This window comes from Vicia villosa, unplaced genomic scaffold (genome assembly GCF_029867415.1).
Source record: "Vicia villosa cultivar HV-30 ecotype Madison, WI unplaced genomic scaffold, Vvil1.0 ctg.000010F_1_1, whole genome shotgun sequence".
NCBI lineage: Eukaryota > Viridiplantae > Streptophyta > Magnoliopsida > Fabales > Fabaceae > Vicia > Vicia villosa.
In genome coordinates, this window is record NW_026704940.1 from 2768866 (window position 1) to 2790193 (window position 21328).

General features: G+C 37.3%; 3 protein-coding genes across 5 annotated transcripts; 1 reads left to right on the forward strand and 2 right to left on the reverse strand.

The window, feature by feature from the left end:
* Positions 1-4977: 4977 nt before the first annotated feature.
* On the reverse strand, positions 4978-9859 carry LOC131621727 (protein TOC75, chloroplastic). Its single transcript, XM_058892771.1, has 7 exons — positions 8584-9859; positions 8234-8455; positions 8031-8138; positions 7714-7905; positions 7368-7616; positions 5675-5929; positions 4978-5559 (listed from the first exon to the last, which is right to left on the reverse strand). Exons 1-7 carry the CDS (start codon positions 9748-9750, stop codon positions 5320-5322), a joined length of 2433 nt encoding a protein of 810 aa, XP_058748754.1. The 5' UTR covers positions 9751-9859; the 3' UTR covers positions 4978-5319.
* Positions 9860-13620: 3761 nt separating this feature from the next.
* Positions 13621-15606, forward strand: LOC131621729 (uncharacterized). Of its 3 annotated transcripts, XM_058892775.1 has the most exons (4): positions 13626-13846; positions 13973-14293; positions 14387-15271; positions 15376-15606. In XM_058892775.1, the coding sequence occupies exons 1-4, from the start codon at positions 13762-13764 to the stop codon at positions 15417-15419; spliced, it is 1335 nt and encodes a 444-aa protein (XP_058748758.1). In that variant the 5' UTR covers positions 13626-13761; the 3' UTR covers positions 15420-15606. The 3 variants fall into 3 exon arrangements, with proteins under 3 accessions (XP_058748756.1, XP_058748757.1, XP_058748758.1); XM_058892773.1 differs by having other exon boundaries at positions 13621-13846; positions 14387-15606; XM_058892774.1 differs by having other exon boundaries at positions 13623-13846; positions 13976-14293; positions 14387-15606.
* Positions 15607-15666: 60 nt separating this feature from the next.
* On the reverse strand, positions 15667-19511 carry LOC131621728 (D-xylose-proton symporter-like 3, chloroplastic). Its single transcript, XM_058892772.1, has 14 exons — positions 19203-19511; positions 19024-19124; positions 18471-18549; positions 18313-18372; positions 18143-18209; positions 17728-17852; positions 17543-17644; positions 17085-17462; positions 16893-16940; positions 16733-16795; positions 16559-16639; positions 16364-16462; positions 16068-16205; positions 15667-15955 (listed from the first exon to the last, which is right to left on the reverse strand). Exons 1-14 carry the CDS (start codon positions 19383-19385, stop codon positions 15821-15823), a joined length of 1659 nt encoding a protein of 552 aa, XP_058748755.1. The 5' UTR covers positions 19386-19511; the 3' UTR covers positions 15667-15820.
* Between the last annotated feature and the right edge of the window lie 1817 nt (positions 19512-21328).

Here is a 21328-nt window from a genome sequence, read left to right on the forward strand (position 1 = left end):
TAAAGTGGAGAGATGCCATGAACGAAGAAATCAAGTCAATCCCGAAGAATGATACGTGGGAACTTACTACACTTCCACGAGGACACAGAGCAATCGGAGTAAGATGGGTGTACAAGGCAAAGAAGAATGCAAAAGGAGAAGTGGAGAGATATAAAGCAAGATTGGTGGCGAAAGGATATAGTCAAAGACAAGGAATTGATTATGATGAGGTATTTGCTCCCGTTGCTCGTCTTGAAACTATTAGACTGATCATTTCTTTGGCAGCCCAAAATAAATGGAAGATCTATCAAATGGACGTGAAATCGGCCTTCTTGAATGGTTTCCTCGAAGAATAAGTTTATATCGAGCAACCATTGGGCTATAAAGTAAAAGGGCAAGAAGAAAAAGTCTTGAAGTTGAAGAAGGCATTGTATGGTCTCAAGCAAGCACCAAGAGCTTGGAATGTTCGAATCGACAAGTACTTTCAAGACAAGAACTTCATCAAGTGTCCATATGAGCATGCACTTTATATCAAAGCGCAAAGTGGAGATATTTTAATTGTGTGCTTGTATGTAGATGACTTTATTTTCACAGGAAACAGTCCAAGCATGTTTGAAGAGTTCAAGAAAGACATGGCAAATGAATTTGAGATGACAGATTTGGGGCTCATGGCATATTATCTCGGCATCGAAGTAAAGCAAGGAGACAAAGGAATTTTCATCACCCAAGAAGGTTATGCCAAAGAAATACTTAAGAAATTCAAGATGGATGACGCCAATCCAGTTGGCACCCCGATGGAATGTGGAAGCAAGTTGAGCAAGCATGAAAATGGAGAGACTGTGGATCCAACTCTTTACAAAAGTTTGGTTGGAAGTTTACGTTACTTGACATGTACAAGGCCGGATATTCTCTATGCCGTAGGAGTTTTAAGTCGCTACATGGAAGCTCCAACAACAACTCACTTCAAGGCGACAAAGAGAATTCTTCGATACATTAAAGGTACAACAAATTTTGGTTTGCACTATTACTCTTCTAACAATTATGAGATTGTTGGCTATAGTGATAGCGATTGGAGTGGAGACTTGGATGATAGAAAGAGCACTACTGGTTTTGTGTTCTTTATGGGAGATACTGCTTTCACTTGGATGTCAAAGAAGCAACCTATAGTCACACTATCAACTTGTGAAGCCGAGTATGTCGCTGCCACATCATGTGTTTGTCATGCAGTTTGGCTAAGGAACTTGTTGAAGGAGTTAAAGATGCCACAAAAAGATCCTATAGAAATATGTGTTGACAATAAATCAGCACTTGCTTTAGCAAAGAATCCCGTCTTTCATGAAAGAAGTAAGCACATCGACACACGTTACCACTTCATAAGAGAATGCATTGAGAGAAAGGAGGTGAAGTTGAAGTATGTGATGTCTCAAGATCAAGCTGCCGACATTTTCACCAAGCCACTCAAGTTGGAAACTTTCGTGAAGCTAAGGAGTATGCTTGGAGTCACAAATCAAGTTTAAGGGGGGATGTTGAAATATAAACTTGATTTGGGCCTAAATTAATTATTTGTATTTTGGGCTTAGATAATTTTGGGTAGTGTTTCTAGAGAATTCTTGTAGTGTTTGGAATGTCTAGATATTTCTTATAGTTGTAAAATTCTCTAGAATACTCTTTGAATCTCTAGAGTTGAGAACTCTCTAGAATTAGTGAGTCTAGAGTTCTCCTTAGAGTACTATAAATAGAGATGTAATCCTACACATTTGCATCAAGCAAAAATACAAAGTTCTATCTTCCATAAAGAATTCTCCTACCTATCAAGTTTCTATTCAAGCCTCCAATATTTAAAAACACTTGTCCTACACACAAAAACAACCTTAATTCCAACAGTTTTTAACATCAAAGATAATTGTTTATATCAAACTTTGGAAAATTTGTGGGGAAACTTTGGAAAAATCATGCTAATTATAAATATTTAGCTGTTACTCAGATTCTTAGAATTTTTTTATCTTATTTCTAAGGTTCATAGAAACCCTCGCTGTTATGCTTTTGTAATAGCCTGCATTCATGACTTGTCAATCTTTGGTGCATTAAGGCTATTCTTAGGGGATTTGAATTAGTTTCCGGTATTCGTGTGAACTTATCTAAGAGTAGGTTGGTAGGCGTTAATTTGGGGGAGGAGTTCGTTCAAGCGGCGTCGACCTTTCTCAATTGTGTGGTGGGTTCTTCTCATTTTTCTTTTCTTGGAATTCCGGTGGGTATTAATCATAGGAGAAGGGAAATGTGGAGATCAATGGTCTTGAAGATTCGGAGAAGATTGGATTCTTGGAGATTTAAGCATTTGTCAATAGGTGGTAGAGTGGTCCTCTTGAATTCGGTCTTGTCAAGTATTCTGATTTATCTCTTTTCCTTTTATAAGGCGCCTAAAGTGGTCATCAAGGAGATTATCAAGATTCAGAGATGCTTCCTTTGGGGAGGGTCGGAGGGGGATAAGAAGGTGAGTTGGGTAGGGTGGAACACGGTTTGCCTTCCAAAGAAGGAGGGTGGCTTAGGAGTAAAGCATTGCGGGTTGTTTAACATTGCGTTGCTTAGTAAATGGAGATGGAGGATGTTGAATGAGAAACATAGTTTTTGGACTAACCTTCTTTCTTGCAGGTACGGTGACTTAACAAGGCTAATGTTAACAAATTCGGTGAAGCATAGAAGAAACTCGGCTTCTTTGTGGTGGAAAGACATTTGCTTGATTGGTGCGGGGGGAGTCGGTCCGTTGGAAAATTGGTTTACATCTTCGATTGTGTGCAAGCTTGGTAATGGGGACTCTATTGATTTTTGGCTTGATCGTTGGATCGGAGGTACACCTCTTTGCGACCGCTTTCCATCTCTTTTTCTTTTAGCCGACTCTAATTGTTCTAAGGTGAGCGACAATGGCTTTTGGATCTCCGGTTCGTGGGATTGGCGCATCAACTTTATTGGCGCGCTTGTTTTGGAGGAATACGGTGATAGTGTTGCTTCTCTTATGTCGGTGCTAGATGGGAAAGCGCCGTTGTTTGACGTGGATGATTCTTTTGTTTGGTGGAGGAATTCTTCCGGTTTCTCGGTTAGGACCGCTTATGCTATGATCATGGAAGACAAACTTAGTAGAACGAATCTTGATGATAACCTTTTGAAGGCTTTGAGTGGGCTTTAGAAAACTAAGATTCCAAGTAAGTGTTTAATTTTTGGTTGGAGACTTCTCCTAGATATGTTGCCTTCCAAAGTTAATTTGGCTAGAAGGAAGATTTTGGTTGATCCGTCGGCTTTGTTGTGTTCGTTGTGTGGTTCGGAGGAGGAGACTTTGGAGCATATTTTTGCTTCTTGCACGGTTTTTAACCATTGGTGGATCTTGCTTTGTGGTTGGCTCATGTTTGATGTGGCTTCCTTTTCGGGTACTCTCTTTGACCGTCTTTGTCTTTTGGAGTCCTTGTGTAGAGTTAATTTCAAAACCCACACTAGATGGCTTTTTGGTATGGCTTTTTGTTGGGGGGTTTGGAAGTGTAGAAATGAGGTAGTTTTTAATAATGTTGTAGTGACTAATGTTGATGTGTTTGGGATGATTAAAGTTCTCACTTGGGAGTGGTTTCTTACTTCTTTCAATGGTAGAGACTATTGTGTGGGTTGATTGGTGTAATAATCCGGGTTCTTGTTTATGATAGTTTAGTGCTTGTGGGTTGGTGTGGTCTTTTGTAGGGGGTGGGAGTGCTTTTGCTCCTTTTTCTTTTGTAATCATGGGTTAGCACCCCTTGTGCTTGTTATATTCCATTTTGGCTTATAAAAAAAAAAAGTTGGATTAGAGAATGAATCTATCTCACAAATGTTATGTTTAGAATTTAAATTAATGAATCTATCTCACAAACTATGGTTATGTTTAGAATTTAGATTCATGGAATTTGATGGAATAAAGTCGAATGAAATGATATAAGTTTATGTTCTATATTTCATCTCATTCCGTCACTTATCACTATTTTTTGTGTTTTACATGTAAATTTTATCTCATTCCGTCACTTATTACTATTTTTTATGTGTTCCACATGTAAATTTCATCTCTTTCTGTCACTTATCACTATTTTTTATATGTTCCATTCCGCCATCATATTCTTTTAAAATATTCAGTCTTAGGGTAGCACTAATTTTCTTTCTTGATTGAGTTCCAGCAATAACGTCAAGCTGAAAATTTGTTAGTCTACACTGGATGATTTGAAGAGTTTTCTAGCTACCGATCTTTCTTAACCAATGAAGAATTGGGAAATTATGTTTTACAACTTTTCAAATTAAAAGGAGTTATGAAGAATTAGGAGATTATGTTTTACAACTTTTCAAATTTCAAGGAGTTACAAATCCGATTGATAAGTAAAAATTAACACTACATTTTTCAAATCAAACGAGCTCAAGTGCAGATAAGTAAAGCTAACCAAGCGGTTGAGCTCCATTGGCAAGGAGCCCTGTCCAAGGACGTACTCGGGGAATACCGAGTTCGATTCCCAGGCGGAACAATCTTGCTTGGCCAGTGCGCATGCCTCTCCGCACGAGCCGGATTAGTGGCCCACCTGTGGTGGGTCGACACCGGTGCGAATAGCAAAAAAAAAAAAAAAAACTTATATAACGTGTATAACAGTTTTCAAAATAAGAATTTTACACAGTGCTGAATATAAAGGTTTTTTATTTATTTATTTTATATAGATGAAAGGATTACATATTTTGGCTGCAAAGAAGTTTCAAAATCGAGTGAAAACAACAAGTGATTGAGCCTAAATCGGTAATGAACTTTAATTAAAGCCAAATCAATCAGAAATACTCAAATTCCATCTCTAGTTAAAATAATTTTTAACCAAATTTTGCTTATCTCTGGACCAAACTTTATTACCAAGACCTTTCAATAATTGAGAGGAAACCTCAGTTACAAATGGTACCAGAAGAGAAGAAAAGATGAGACACAGAAATTGGCAAAAGTGTTTATTAACTAACAGATTTAATAGGTTAATATCAAATCAATAATTGCCAATACTCTCCAACAATCATCATCACAAGGGGAAAAAAATTGAAATACATTAGAAATCACTACATTCCGTTCTCATGAATTGGACATTGATCATAAGCCGCAGAAATTATAAATGGTAGCCAGCAGGATAATCTATACTAGTAATATTTTCATTGAACCCTACACCAATTTAAGTAACCTAGAGAAAACCAAGCCCAGTACCAGCATGGTGTTCACTTAATAATCCAAACTCTATAAGATTCAAGCACCTACGGCTGAAAAATTCCTTCTGCAGTCGAAAAGAACCAAACATACACTATGACTCGTGCACCTCAAAATCTTTCTCCAAATCGGAAAAATACTGCACCAGTTCCTGAATTATGGTCAACAGCATATTCTGCTCTTACTAAACCAAGCTTCATACCAGCACCATAAGAGGACCCCTGACCCATTCGCCTATAGACTACAGTCGGATTTCCTTTGACATCTTTTGAACTTCCTAGGTCAGTGCCATGTTCTGCAAAGGCATACACGTGCGTACCTTTAATAGGTATACGTACCTCAGCTGCCAGCTGTAAGAAAAAACAGAAAATAAGATAGTTGTTTGCTGGATAATGTATAGATTTGGAGAATCAAAACTACTATTGTATCTCCATTGACAGTCATAGATGTAGACAACCATCCTACCTCGAGGATGTTTCTGGCTGCTCCAAGCTCACCCATGTTGTAACCCCTAACAGAATAGGGACCCCCAAGAGTAAAAGCATCATAGCTTGGAAGGTCACCAACACAGCCTCCATAGTGGCCATGGAGGACAAGCACTGGCGGTGGTGATTTACCGGCACCTTCCTCCACAGACTTCAATTGGAGAAACTGAGTCACAGTTAATTGGTGACGGTTAAAGAATGGGAAATTGGTGCCAATGCCAAGCCCTTGATCTACCTGCAATTTGTATAATGACATAACAATGTCAGCACAGAGCATAGCATAGAAAACTTCAGGATCATAATTATAACTTTATTAAACACCAATCTCTTGTATCCTCAAAGTTAGAGTGATATAGTGTTTGATTAGAGGGTGTGAAGGTGAGGGGAGGGAAGGGGAATGAATGGAAGGGAGCAAAACCCATCCTCCTCAACTTTAGCTGTAAACATCCACTATAAAAATTCACAATCAGGTGCAATTCTGCTCAGTTGCGTCAAAGGCGCACAAAAAAATAGAGGGACGAGACATTTATCAGAGGACTGCTTGTAGGTTAGAAGATTGAAATTAAAAGCCTTGGAATTTGAGTGGGCAAGGCTTAACTCATCCAAGCAAAATCAACTTATAAGCTCAGGACTGATCAAGTCTATAAGAAGCACTACCTCGTACCATATATTTAGTTAATGCGAGACACGCCCGCGCATACACATTTAGGGTATATTTTGATTGATGGAATGTGACGGAATTGAGCGGAATGGAATGGTGAATAATGAGATTCAATTGTTTGGATTTGCAAATAATGGATGGAATGGAACATAATGGAATCCATTCCATTATAAAAATTCACAATCAGGTGCAATTCTGCTCAGTTGCTTCAAAGGCGCACAAAAAAATAGAGGGACGAGACATTTATCAGAGGACTGCTTGTAGGTTAGAAGATTGAAATTAAAAGCCTTGGAATTTGAGTGGGCAAGGCTTAACTCATCCAAGCAAAATCAACTTATAAGCTCAGGACTGATCAAGTCTATAAGAAGCACTACCTCGTACCATATATTTAGCTAATGCGAGACACGCCCGCGCATACACATTTAGGGTATATTTTGATTGATGGAATGTGACGGAATTGAGCGGAATGGAATGGTGAATAATGAGATTCAATTGTTTGGATTTGCAAATAATGGATGGAATGGAACATAATGGAATCCATTCCGTCTCATTCCATCAAATCCTCCATTTTTTTCCATCCGATTTGGGGTGTATGCAATGGAATGAGATATTTTTAATAAAATAGCCAAACAATAAAGTGGGATCTATATACCATTCCGCTCCACTCCATTCCATTCTGTTATGTTTCATTCCACTCCGCTCAATTATGTTCCATCAATACAAACATAGCCTTAGGACTACACATTTGAAGTATCGACTAATGTGGGTGGAATAACAAAAGCCAACTGATTTATTTTAACAATATAAAATAGTTAGATATGATCTAAAGGATTTTGAGAATACTAGGGAGAATATCTCCATAAAAGTTAGATGCATTCTTTTTTTTCTTCTCCCAGTAAAGCCTAGATTTAAATTCTAACCAAAAAATGGAAGTGGTGGAAGCATCCACTAAAAATGGTTATCTTATTTGAAACAAAATCAACAGCAATGATTATAGGAGGATGATAGTCACCTGGAACATGTTCCTGCTTCCAACTATAGTTCCATTCACAAACCTTGTATTATCCCGCGTAATATTAGCCTGCAAAAACGCCATCCTATCGATACCAGTATCGCTAAGGGTGGTTGGAGGTCCATCTGCACTAATTCCTCCATTAGGTAATACTCTTTGACCATTGGAACAGATATGATTGCTTTCATCACGTGTTATTATCTCTTCCATTACCAATCCATAAGTGAATTTACTTTGACGAGAAAAATTCTGCTTGGAAAACAAGAATTGAAAGTTAAAAAGAAAGCTACATACAGCCCAAAAAGCCAAGTCAAGAAGACTAGTGTAAAATAACCAGTGAAATTACCTCAGTGATATTAGCTTTTGCACCAGCACGGTCAACCCATATTGAAGGCACTTCATCCACCCCTGGCCCTCCAGTGAACACTGGACTCAGCTTTCGGCTATTGAAGCAGCTTACACGGAGAGTTCGGTTCCGTGGATTTTTTACACCATCCAAATACGGATGTGCATACTCCATTTTAAAAGCAAGATCATCCTACAGCAGTACATAAAGTGCATTTAACAAAAATATCAATGTTTGTGTCTAGTACATAGGTGATAAATTAAAGAACTAGTATAATAAATTGAGGAAAAGAGCTCAATGGACAAGTATAAGGGTACCTGAGGATTCAAGAAGTTGCTAGTTGTCACAGAACCAGTAAGTGACCTATTCAATCCTTGCAGATTCCTATGTTCAAAAGTAATAGTCCCTCCCGGCTGCAGTGAAGCCTGTACGAACATTGAACAGCAAACAAACACATAAATTGGGCAAACAAAGATCAACGTTCAACAAACAAAACAGACTATCAATTCGCCACAAATACCAAAGTCGGACGCCCTCCTCGCCCAGGAACAATACTCCACTCGGTGCTAACTTCAGCTGATTTCTGCTCCAACTCTTTGAGCTTAATTTCAACTATTATGCTTCCCTCGTTCTTCTCATCAGGCCGCGGATTCACCTCAATATTGGAAAACAAAGCAAGGGAATTTATGTTCCTCAAAGCTTGTTTCCCTGCTTCAATGTTAAAAGTATGACCTGGTAGAAGCTGTAATCAATCCAACACAAACAAACATTCATCAACAAGTCATAAAACAATAACCATAGCCACACAAAATGAATCACATTTAACTCCAAACAAACATTACCAACAAACACATTTACAAACATACACACCTGTTTTGGAAGTTCTCGTTGAACAACAGGACCTTCCGTGTTACCTTCAACAACATTACCAAGTTTATCCAAATACTGAACAGACAACTTAGTAATATCCCCTTCAACAACCTCACACACAACCTCACGTGTATTAAGGTTACCAAAATTAACAACCTGAGCACAAGCATAACCTTCCTCATGATACCACCTCTGAACACGGTCCCTTATCCTCTGCAACAACCTAGCACTAACCCTCCCTTGTTTACCCAACATATCCCTAATCTCCTTATGAACCGAAGAAGGCAAAAGACAAGGCCTGGCAGCATCAATTCTCCTCCTATATTCCCTCTCTTGTCTCCTAAAAAACTCAAGTTTCTCCTTGTCACTCATATCAGGGTCCATCTCAATCGGTTTGGATTGACCCATCAAACCAACATTGATGCATCTAAACCGGTCTGCTTTCTCCCACATACTCTCAGCAAACGAAATCGTCAACCCTAACGACCCGTCTGCTTTGGTTTTCCCTTCCATGTCAACCTTCTCAAACATTCCACAAGTAGCTAAGCTTTCCAGCTCCTTCTGAAGCTGAGCTTTGGTGTAAACCCCTCCGGGTTTAAGAGATACCATATCTAAGAAAGAATCCTCAGTTCCGATTTTCCTTTTCGTGTTCCGATCGAGGAAAACGATATCTGAGATTTTGTATTTCTTAAACCCGCTCAGCCTGCCAAGTAAAACCGTGATGTTCGCCGGTAGTTCATGTGAATCCCAATCTTGTGATTTTGGTTCGTCGGCGATGGCTCTGGCAGGAGATAGAATTCTCGACCAGAACGATCCTTCGTCACCGTTAAACCAACCACCTCCACCACCTCCTCCGGAGGAGAATCCTCCGCCTCCTCCACCTGCGCCGCCTCCAGCGGCGGCATTGAGCCCGGGCAAATTAGGGATGGGGAAATGGAGGGAGCCGGTGAGGAAGAAAGCGGAAGCGGCGGCGGAGGAAACAGCGACGGTGGTGGATAGGGTTTTGAGAACGGAAGAATTGAAGGAATCATTGTTATCATCGGAAGAAGAGAGTTGACATTTGAAGGAAGAAGAACGAGCGGTGGTGAAATGGTTGTTACGGCGGCGAGGGGGAGGGGTTGTTAGGGTTGGAGTTAAGCGGTTTGAAGTAATAAAGGAAGAAGACATTGTAGCGATGAGGTCGCTGTAGAGTGAAGAAAAAAAGGGAAGGATAAACCACACTGGGGTTTTGATTTGTTTTTATTTTATTTTTCTCCTATTTTGTTCTACGCTTTTGGCTTTTCAATTTTACCATATGTAATGTAGTATACTTATACTACAATCACATGCATTATTTGTCAATTCCAATGTCGTCTTACACCGGAAAGATCTAAATCAATAATAATATCCAACGGAATAGATTTCGATCACAACAGAAATTTTGTTGCATTCACGTTTTTAAAATATTACTAACCGTTTGATCTTAATAAGACGGTTTAGAGAAAATATATTTGATTTTTTCAAAATAATATTCAATATCGTCTTATACCGCAAAGATCTGAATCAATAATAATATCCAACGAAATTGAATCTTCCACAGGAGGAATTTTGTTGCATTCACGTTGTCAAGATATTATTAACACTTTGATCATAATGGTACGGTTTAGAACAACTCGATTTGATTTTCTCAAAATTATCAATTTTATATCAGAACCATTCAATTTATAAGAAGATGCGTGAAAGTGTGTTTTTTACTGCAAGAAATCTGGATCTGTATCCAAACCTAATAGTTTCGAGTAGATTTGGTCTGTCTCACAAAAAAAATGTATTGTAAACGGAATTGTGTTAACAGAATCTGTATCCTACCTAATTGTACTATAAACGGAATATATATCGAACCTAATTGTACTACTAAAAAACTTATAATTTAAATTGTTTTTGGAGCAAAGTGCTAAAACGGAATTAAAATGTGTGACATATGGGAGTAAGTGAATGTGAGAAAAACAAGGGCTGAATTGTATTAATTTTTTCTTTCTTTTTCGAAAGTTTCTTCAGGAACCTTGTTCTTCAGCTTTTTGGTAAGGCAATTGTTCAAAATTTAAACAGTCGTGGTGACTGCTTCACCCCATAAAGATTTTGGCAGATTCTTCTGCTTCAGCATGCATCTCGCCATATTCAATATGGTCATGTTTCTTCTTTCTACTATTTTGTTATGTTGAGGCGTGTAAGGAGAAGTTACCTCATGATCAATACCATGTTCTGCATAGAATTCTTCAAACATCTTTGATGTATATTTGCTATCTCCGTCTGTTCACATAACCTTGATCTTCTTTTCACTCTATTTTTAAACAAGCATCTTGAATCGCTTAAAGATTTCAAATACTTCGTCATTTCACTTGATCACATAGATCCAAATCTTTCGACTATACTCATCGAAAAATGAGATAAAATACATGTTTCTACCAATGGTATGATCCTCAAAGAGGCCACATACATCTGAATGTACTACTTCTAGTATGCAAAAGGATCTTATTGGCATAGTCGAAATGAAATACTTTCTGGATTGCTTCCTTACTAAGTAACCTTTATAGAGTTTTTCGGGCATCACAAGACTTGGTATACCTATTACCATATCTTGAGTGATTAGTTGATTGAGTGATCTAAAATTCAGAAGGCCAAACCTCAAATGCTACAAGCAACTATGCTTGTGGTCGACAACTGCTTTTAGGCATTGTACCTCAGTTGAACTTATCATAGTCTTAAATGTCCTATTCTTCGACATAGATGATTTCAACACCAAGTTATTATGTGTGTTGAATAGTTCCAATGCTTCTTCTTTCATAACCACTGAGAAACCTTTTTCGACCAGTCGTCCAACACTTAGTAGATTGCACTTTATTGCAGGTACATAAAGTACATCTTTGATCATTGCTTTTACTACACTGCTTCATTGAATAACTATGTCTCCAGTGCCTTCTGCTTGTAATAGACTATTATTAGCAAGTTTGACCTTACTCTTCTTCGACTCGTCAAAAATCTACTATTCGCATTCTTTGACCAGTCATGTGATTCGAGCAGCATGTGTTGAAGAACCAGATCTTTAAGTCCACATGCTCATCTGCAATTGCAGCCATGAACACCAAATCTTCATAATCATATGAATCTTTTGGTGCAAGGTTTGCTCCTTCATCCTTGTATTTTATCGCTTTCTTATCTTTCTTGTACCAACAATTCTTAGCCAAGTGACCCCCTTTTCAAAATTATGGCACTGCACACTTTTTTTCTATTTTTCTTTTTGATAGGAGTTTTCTTCTCCTCCTTTTGAGGATTCAAAGGCTTTATCACCAATCTTATTCTTGATTTGAGTCTTGTCTCTTTTGTCTTTGAACTTGTTTGAACCACCATACTTCTTCCATGTAAAGGCCTACAAAACTTGTATCGAATCTTGAACCCATTTCCTCTCGATAATCTATAACCCGTGTGCCTAAAATGAACCAACCAAATTTCCAGTTTTAGAGTTTCAAGATTGTTGGATTCTTGAATAGCTACGATAACATGATCAAAGTGAGAAGTCAACGTACGCATTATCTTCCCAACTATCATATTGTCAGTAAGTGTTTCACAAAGCTTTATATGAGATGAACAAGATTTAGCAACTGTGCGACATAGCCTGCGATTTTTTCATCTTCGCCTATCTGCAGCAATTCATATTGCCTTCGTAGCCCTATAATTTGACAACTTTCACCTTCTCACCTCCTTTATAATACTTGGTAAGAATATCACATGCCTTCTTCGTCGATTCAGCATGAGAAATCCGATCAAAGTTCGTCGCGTCTACCGCCGATTGAATACAAAATGATGTCTTGCCATACTTCTTCTTGGCATTCTTGTGGAAGGTTCTATGGGCTTCAGTTGCATTATGAGCAAGCGCAAGAACGCCATTAGTAACCACTTCTAGGATTTCATGAAATCCAAACAACAATTGTATTTATTTACTCCATCGAAACCAATTTTTATTATCAAGAATCGGAAGAGAATTTAGAATATTATCATTTTTACCGTTCATCTTTGTAGCAATTGATTAACAACCCACGATCACCGACGTGTGATTCTTGAAAATACGATCAAGAACCTAATCGGAGTTTTAGATACCAATTTGTTAGTGTATGCACTTGGGATGAGAGAAGGAATGAGAGAGAGAATTGTTATTATTAAAATTGATATTAGAAAACCGAATGTAATATGTATTTATATACAACTATGTGACTTGTATACTAAATAACTAATATAACAAACGCTAAGGCTAACTAACTTTGACTTGAACTATGTAACTTAGATTATATTCTCAACAAGATGCTCTAAGAGTTTAGGATGAACATGCACCTTAATTCTTGCTCTTTTACCATATAAGGAAACATATTTTGTGTTGTAGGGAATTATCTTTGGACAATGCTCAATCGAAATGAGTTGTTTAAGGAATTTAGTAATGATGATAATATCATAATTTTATATTTAGAAATGAAAACTGCCAATTACATTAAAAATTAAAATTAAATGATGATTTATTTCCTTTATCATTTAGATTATATTTCCTTACTAAGCACTTCTGTTTCCTTCATTGGGGTTTTATCCATTTAGATTTTTTTTCCATAATACTCTTAACAGTAAAAATATTATTATATATACCAATTGTTAGTTGATTTACTGATATTTGACGCTGAATTTGATAAGATTACGGTTTAATCTCTGCAACTGCAATTAGAAAAAAAATCTAATCTTTACTTGAAATATTTTTTGGAATTAAAATCTCGCATTTATCCCATCACTGGTCCATCATTTTTCTTGTCACATTCATATATTTAAATATAGATGATTTTAAAGGTGAATCTAAAAATAATAAGAATGAAACGTTGATTTCCTCTTTATTATTATGCTAAGGCCATTTTTATCATCTTGACCAGGTCAAATTTCTAATTGAGACAAGTACTTGTTTGTGAGGTTTAGTAGAATGCAAAATGATTACTCTACACGTGTAGAAAAAATCCATAAACAAACTATGGTATTCTTGATTATGCTTAGTGCAAGAATTCAGGAAGCAAATTCATGAGCACGGTTCATTTTGTGTTAAATTTCGGCCTCTGATTATTACCCAAATGAAGAATATAAATACAAAAGCAGTGTTATTCAAAGGTGACAAAAATGGCTCAACTCGAACGCCCTCAGAGACATGTCGAATCTTCGAAAAGTCCTGGCTCCATTCAAACCATGGAACAACTCCTCCGAGGTAATCCTTCCTCGCCATTAAACATTACTAGTTCATACGAATAAGAATTTTTATATGTTAAGACGAAGTTACCATGAAAAAGGTACGTTCGATGTTATATATAATATAACCTTTTTTGACATATAGCAGGAGAAGCCTCAAAGCCAAAGCTGTCACCAAGCAAATCCTCGTCTTCTTCAGCCTGTTCTTCGCCGTCCTCCCCTTTCTTCCAAAGGTTGAGGCATCATGATTCGGAAGAAGACCATGGCCAGAATCAGAATCACAATCACAATCACAATCAGCATCAGAATCAGAAGAAATCAGTAATCACCAAAGTAAAGGAAAAGGCTAAGAAGTTACGCCACAGCCTCAGCAAGAAAAGACACGAGGACTGGAGTGCTACTAGTTCCCCTTCGAGTGCTGGACATGAAGGTGATGGAGCAGAAGAAGATGCGGAACATCATGGAGGTACATGTAGTAAGAAAAAACATATATAACTGGCTTATGTTGATTCTTTTTTATTCGTATATGAATAATTGTTGTCTCCGATTAATATTTCAGTGTATGAATCTGAGATGGCGCATGAAGGACATAAAGAAAATACAAGGCAACATTCAAAATTGAGTCCAGTAACCCCGCAGAAGCATGTTCTGTCAAACAATGAGAAACTTGGATTAGAACAAGCTAGAGAAAAAACGCTAAGTCGTTCGCTGTCAAAGAAACTAACACAACCAGCTGCAACAGCAACTACTGCACCGACACTTTCTTGTCCAAGTAAGATAATCACCAAAACTTCACCCGAGAAGAATCAGTCACCAGCATATGCTGAAGGATCAGAAACAGCTCAATATATAACATCCAAATTTCACGGCCTCTCAGTTTCCAAGCCAGCAGAGGATCACAATTCATCACCAGCAGCTGTAACAGCTAATAAACCGTCATCATTGACCCTTCGCACTTCACGTACTCCTCCAGCTAAGATGCCTTCTCAAACAGATCCAGGCACCCCTCGAACTTCATCAAATCCAGTGGGAACTTCACCACCTTCACCACCCGCGTCTGCTCCACCGGGTGCGAGCAATAACAGTACCCCGTTACAGATATGGGATAAGGGTGTTTCGGTGAAGGAATATTTGATGAACAAATTTGAGCCAGGAGAAGATGAGAAAGCTCTCTCGAAAGTGATATCTGAAGCAATGAGTCCTAGAAGAACTCCCGGTGATGTAGGCGTGATTGAGAAGGTTAGAGAAGCCGTAACATCTTTGCTCCGAACTGAGGCACCAACAAAACATGCAGACACAAACACAAGCACTACTACTCGTACGCCACCCCAAGTCTCAGCATCTACCAGCACCACCAATGCACCATCTAAAATCTCTGTCTCAGTACCTACTAGCCCTACCCGTGCGCCATCTCTAATCCCTGTAACTTTTAACACTCAAGAAGGTAATTTACTACTAGTTCATTTCGTAACATCTGATTTTTTTCCCTATAACTATTTTTGCCTCTAACATAAGCCAGTGTTTAATTTGATCATTCTAAATATGCAGCTGTTCAGGAAGAAAACCATGACAGGGTTCTTCAGGCAAATTGAAAGTCCACATGATGTTTTTGCTTCATTTTTGTGTATGCATTCAGTTCCTGTTCAACCTTGTATTTGTAAAATTAGACTGAAAATATAGTCTCCCTTATATTTGTAAAATTTAATTGTATGTAATAAGTTGTGTTTTTTGCGTGTAACGACCTGAACGATACATTGTATATTTTTATAACATTGCATATACTTACATTTTTTTTTTTGCCACAAAATATTTAGCTGAGAATCATGAATACTAAAATCATAAGTTAGAACCCTTAGTGATTCGAGTAACTTGATTAGAGATGGTAATATCATCTTCTTATTGCAATCATTACCACGAACATCAAATTACACGCATAAGACATACAAAAGGTGACAAACTATAATGCACTCACATCAAAAGCTAGTTTCTGGTGTCACTTCAAGATTTTGGATTCAATGTCTTCTAAGCTCAAGCCTTTTGTCTCCGGGACAGAAGTTACAATGAACACAAGTGACACTAAAGCAATGGCCGCAAAAAGGAGAAAAAGGTTATCTGCTCCTAGATACTCCTGCAGTGGAAATCAACATAGATTATAAATTCCGAAAGAGATCAGACAACGTTAAAAAATGATTAAGTTATCCTGCATACGAAAATAACATGGAAAGTAATGAATCTAAAACCTTTAGTGGTGAGAATGCAAAGGTAACAACAGCATTGGCAGCAAAGTTGGTAAGAACAGCCATACTAATCCCCCGTCCTCTAGTACGGAGTGGGAAGATTTCTGATACCATAAGCCAACTTATCGGCCCAAATGATATCTGCAATTCGAATGCAATTTGACATTAATCGGTAGTAGTCCATAATATTTTAAGCCATGGTTATCAGTATCTTAAATAATACAGAAGAGGACTTCCATTTCTGGTTGAATATGACAACAACAAAAAAAAGAAGCAGGGCCAATGACCAGAAAATTTACCTGGTAGCAACCAACGTAAAGGAGTAAAGCCGCAACAGCAACAATTGGTAACCCTCCAAGAAATTTATAATAAGCGGAAAGGAGAACTAAAGATAGGGCCTAAAAAAATAAAATAAAAGTGAATAACCATTGCATTTGACAAGTTGAAATACTGTAAGAAACTGTTAGTTAGTTCAAATGTGATAGAATTCCTACAATGCCACTGACACCTCCAATCAGAAGAGGTCTTCTCCCCAAATCATCTACTTTTAGAACAGCAACCGATGTCATTACTAACTACAAGTTGATCAATCACAAAAATAATACCGTCAGTGTACCAAAGTGGTCTCTGTCTCTCTTTCCGTAAGTGATAAACCTAAATAGATATACCTTGAATAAGCCAATAACAACTGAAACTTTAGCCGCGTCGGCTGCAGCAGAAAATCCAGCACTCTAGATATATGACATGTATATAATCTACCGTGAGCAAGATGGAGATGAGAAAATTTCGTTGAAAATAAAGCAAAAATGAGTTTTAACAATTAAGTACCTGAAGAATAGGACCGGCATAATACAGAACACTAGGTTGACCTGTTATCTATTGTAATAAGGTGAGATATCAGACAAACAGCAGAAAGAAAACTCTCCATATTTCCTTCAGTATAACATGAATAAAGTGGAAGTATCCAAACACAATTATGATATAATGATGAAATAACTCATTGCACTGAAATGGAACAACCTGTTGAAATAGTACTAGCCCCCCACCGATTACGAACGCTTTCAGATTGGGACCCTGAAACACCTCTAAGAAATTCGCCTCGGATTCTTGATCTTCATACGCTGACTTCAATGAGACGAGACTCTCTTCTATCTGCTTCTCAGATTCTTTGTCACCGGGTGGTCGGCCCCTTAATTTGCTAAGGGAAACAATTGCCTTCTCCTTCAAATCTTGAAAAGAACCTTTTCCTTGTACTGCTTTCAGAAGCAACCACCGAGGAGAGGCTGGAAGAGTCCACATCCCGAGCCCCATTAACACAGCAAGCGGAGCACTAAATCCATACATGAATCGCCATCCACCAACTGTAGTAATCTGAAAGCTTCCCACAAAATAACCCAACTGCGTGATAGTTCAGTCACCGGCTTAGTAATCTCTTTAGTTTTGACAAGAGATGCAAAAAAGGAAATAATGTAATGTACCAGAATCCCCAAGACAATGAAGAGTTCTTTTAATGATACTAGAGTGCCACGGATTTGTGATGGACATGTTTCTGCAATGTATAAAGGAGCTCCATGCATGGCCTGTAATACATTTCGCCCGTAAAATTGTGCCGAAATAATCAATATTACCAACAAAAAACATGTTACAGTTTAAAGTAGCCTACCAGACCTATACCGAGTCCATAAATAAGTCTTCCTGCTAAGAGAACACCAAGTTCTGGTGCAGTGGCAGTGATTGCACTGCCAAGTAGATACAACACGGCAGCACCGATGAGTTGTCGCTTCCTCCCTAGTGTTTTAGTCAAATTAATATATTTATAATAAGAGTTTAATTTTGGTACACCGTTGATGTAAAAAAAATTTACACTTTTAACAAATCACAACCAATCATATGTAGGACTTTATAAGTAATTGTGATTAAAGTCAACTATTTTAAATGATCTGACGACTATGATTGATTGATACTGTAAAAAATATCTTCACCGATGGTGTATACAAATTAAATACTCAATAATAATAATAATCTAAAGAAGTTTGGGTTCTAATATTTTGGATAATGTAAGCAAGCAAAGCATTTACCAATGAAATCGGCAATTGCAAATGCAAGAAGTGAGCCAAGAAGAGCCCCATATAGGGAACCACTGACCTATATTTGACATTACGAGTTAGATTCTAATGTGTAAAGATGGTCATAACTTTTCCATAAATTGCAAGCAACAAGTTTTCCAGGTATGATACAGAAATCATACCACAAGACCGAGCTGAATGGCGGAAAGATTGGACCAAGCGATACCGCTAAGCTCTGGTGACTGTGAATTCAAATCAATAATATAAAAAACCATTTATATATGTTACTGAACTAACCGAAAAAAATGTAACTGACAGACACTGATTGACAAAGTTTTACCTGCAGTGAAATTGTAGCACCGGATGTGGCACCAATATCATAACCAAATAACAAGCCACCCAATGCAGGGAACACAAACCTAAATTTTGAAACAACATGCTACGATAAGCACCCAGGAGCTCTTACATTTCAAATTCATTATAACTAGCTTATACAGAATTACATTTACATATATATGATAAGCACTTCTGCACATGTTATGGAACCAATCCTAATCTTAATTGAAATTAAGTCAAGTATGTTACCCTTACCTACTGAAGTTTTTCATTCTCATTTCCGTATTTGGATTGACTTATTTGAGCTTATTTAGTGCCATAAGCACTTCTTACTCTCTAAAACTATTCAGAAGAGCTTATGAAAATAATATGCCATGTCTGCAAATTGTTTTAGCTTATTTCTATAAACTCTCGAGAATAGCTTTATAAAGAGCTTATAGCTTATACATAATAATCACCTATATGAATATGATAAGCACTTATTAAGTTGATCCAAACAGGTCTCAAGCTTTGTTACTTAACCTATATAGAAAGGAAGAACATTGACAGAAACGTACGGAAGAATTACAGAAGACCAAGAAAATTCCTCTTGGGAAGTTTCATCGGAAGCAACCGACTCAGAATTGTTCCCAGCAGAATACTCCTTCTGCGCTTGAACCTGCCCAGAAGATGAAAAGAGCAAATTAGACTAAAAAGCTTAAAATTTTGATGAGTTTTCAAGTTTCTGGATACTCACATGGAATTTGCGGTTATGAAGAGAGTGAGAGGTGAGAAGTGGAAAACAGATATGTGTTGGCGAGAAATGATTGTTGATGGAAGAAGAAATGAAGCGTGGAGAAGAAAACGGAGGTTTTGACTTTGTTATTATCCTTTGATGGTGAAGTGGTTTGAAATTGAAGAGAGTAGTTGATGATGCCATTTTGAGGTAGTTGATGTTGGTGAGTTGGTTGAATTAGGAGTGAGGAATCATGGTTGTTTGTTTGTTTGTTATCTGATAGTGAATCTTGGCAAGTAAATGAAATGGCACGGTGTGTGATGCAAGATAGTCCATTCCATACACTATCTTACAAGTGTTTTTGGACACTACATAGGAGACATGTATCTAAAACCTTCAAAAATGCATCTACATTATGGTCTTTTCTTAATATACTCTTTACACGTATAAAATAAACCTCTAAAAGCTCAAAAATATTCTTCATAGATGCATCTTCGAACGCATTTAAAATTAATTTTTAATGTGTTTCGAAAATGCATATCTGAAACCACCATATTTACACGTTATTATTATTTGAACATTGGATTTTTGAACATTGGATTCAAACATTCAATTGTATTTTCGGATATGCATATCTGAATTGTATTTTCGGATATGCATATCTGAAAACATTGTTGATATATCAGCTTGTTGCATGATCACCCTACCACTATTTCATTCTTTTTATTTTTCCCCATAACTAAAACCTACTGCAAAATTTCAACCATTTTCAATCAACTTTTCGTCTCCAAACCAAGTTTTAAGTGTTTTATCATATCAAATAGAGCATAGAAAGCTGCAATTTAAGGTAAACTTTCCTCAATTCATCTTTTATTTCCTTGCATTGGTGCTGAGTTTTTGATGAAAAAAAAAGCATCACTTCGGATATGCATATCTGAAACTCGTTTACTATATTTCGGATGTGCATATATAAAACATGTCTTGTTACAAAAACAGAATTTAATAGATTTTATGTTTTTTTCCGTTTTAGATATGGTGCAACTCGATATGTTTTCCAAAGTTGTTGTAAAGGTTTCAAACAAGGTGAATGGCGATGCTAAGACGGATGAGGTGAAGGACGATGTTAAAACGATTGATGTCGAGATAGTTGTTCGAAAATAATTTACAAATGATCAAATTTCCAGTGCTCATCAACATATGCTTGAATGGGTCCGAATGGTAGCTAGCATACTCGGATTTGGCGTTGTGATTGGAAGGTCCGACAATGACACTAAGGCAACCATTTGTACCGATGAGATGCGAGAGAAGTGAAAAATATGTTCCGTGTGTTAGCGATCTCATACCAGTTACAAAGTGAATGTGCTTCCCTAAAATGGGTAATCTTATAGCATGTGCATATGACAAGGTGTGTATCGATCTAATGAGATATGGTTTTTTAGACACATTTTTCCCTTTTCGGAGTTGCCCGTCTCAAGACCGATTCGGTCGTATCATTTGTATTGAGTATCTTAGATCGCTCCATTTTGTTCAGGTTTGTTTGAAATCGAGGTGTCTTATTTCAGCTACATGATCAGTGGAGTGGACGACACATTCCGCAAAAGAGGCGGAAACTTGGCCAGGTCACTTTTTGGAAAGGATGACAAAGTTCACCAAATTGACGGAGCTTGAGAGAGAGTCAAATAGGGAGAAGTTGAAGAAAGAACCGATTTTAAATTTAAGCAATGACAAAACGTTCGGTGCATTTAAGAACGTAATCGAACCATTTTTTGAATGTATTGTCGTGCACAATATAAATTCTATACGATTCAATACATATATAATATATATTCTACATTTTGCCGCTATTTACTTTTATCGTTTTATTTTTTTCTATGGTACTGATTCTGCTAAATTAAAATCTATTTCTAATTTTGCATAATTCGGTTATGCATATCCAAAATAACCTTCATTTAGAAAAATAACAGTGGTTGGTTCGAATATACACATCCTAAATAACCTTCATTTAAAAAAACAAGAGGGGTTATTTCGGATATGCCTATCTGAAACCCCTATTTTCATAAAAATGGTGAATTCAGAGGTTAATATCTCAAACATGCTCTGGTGGCAGAATAAAAATTCTTGGGTCCAAATTGCTCCAAATATTCTAT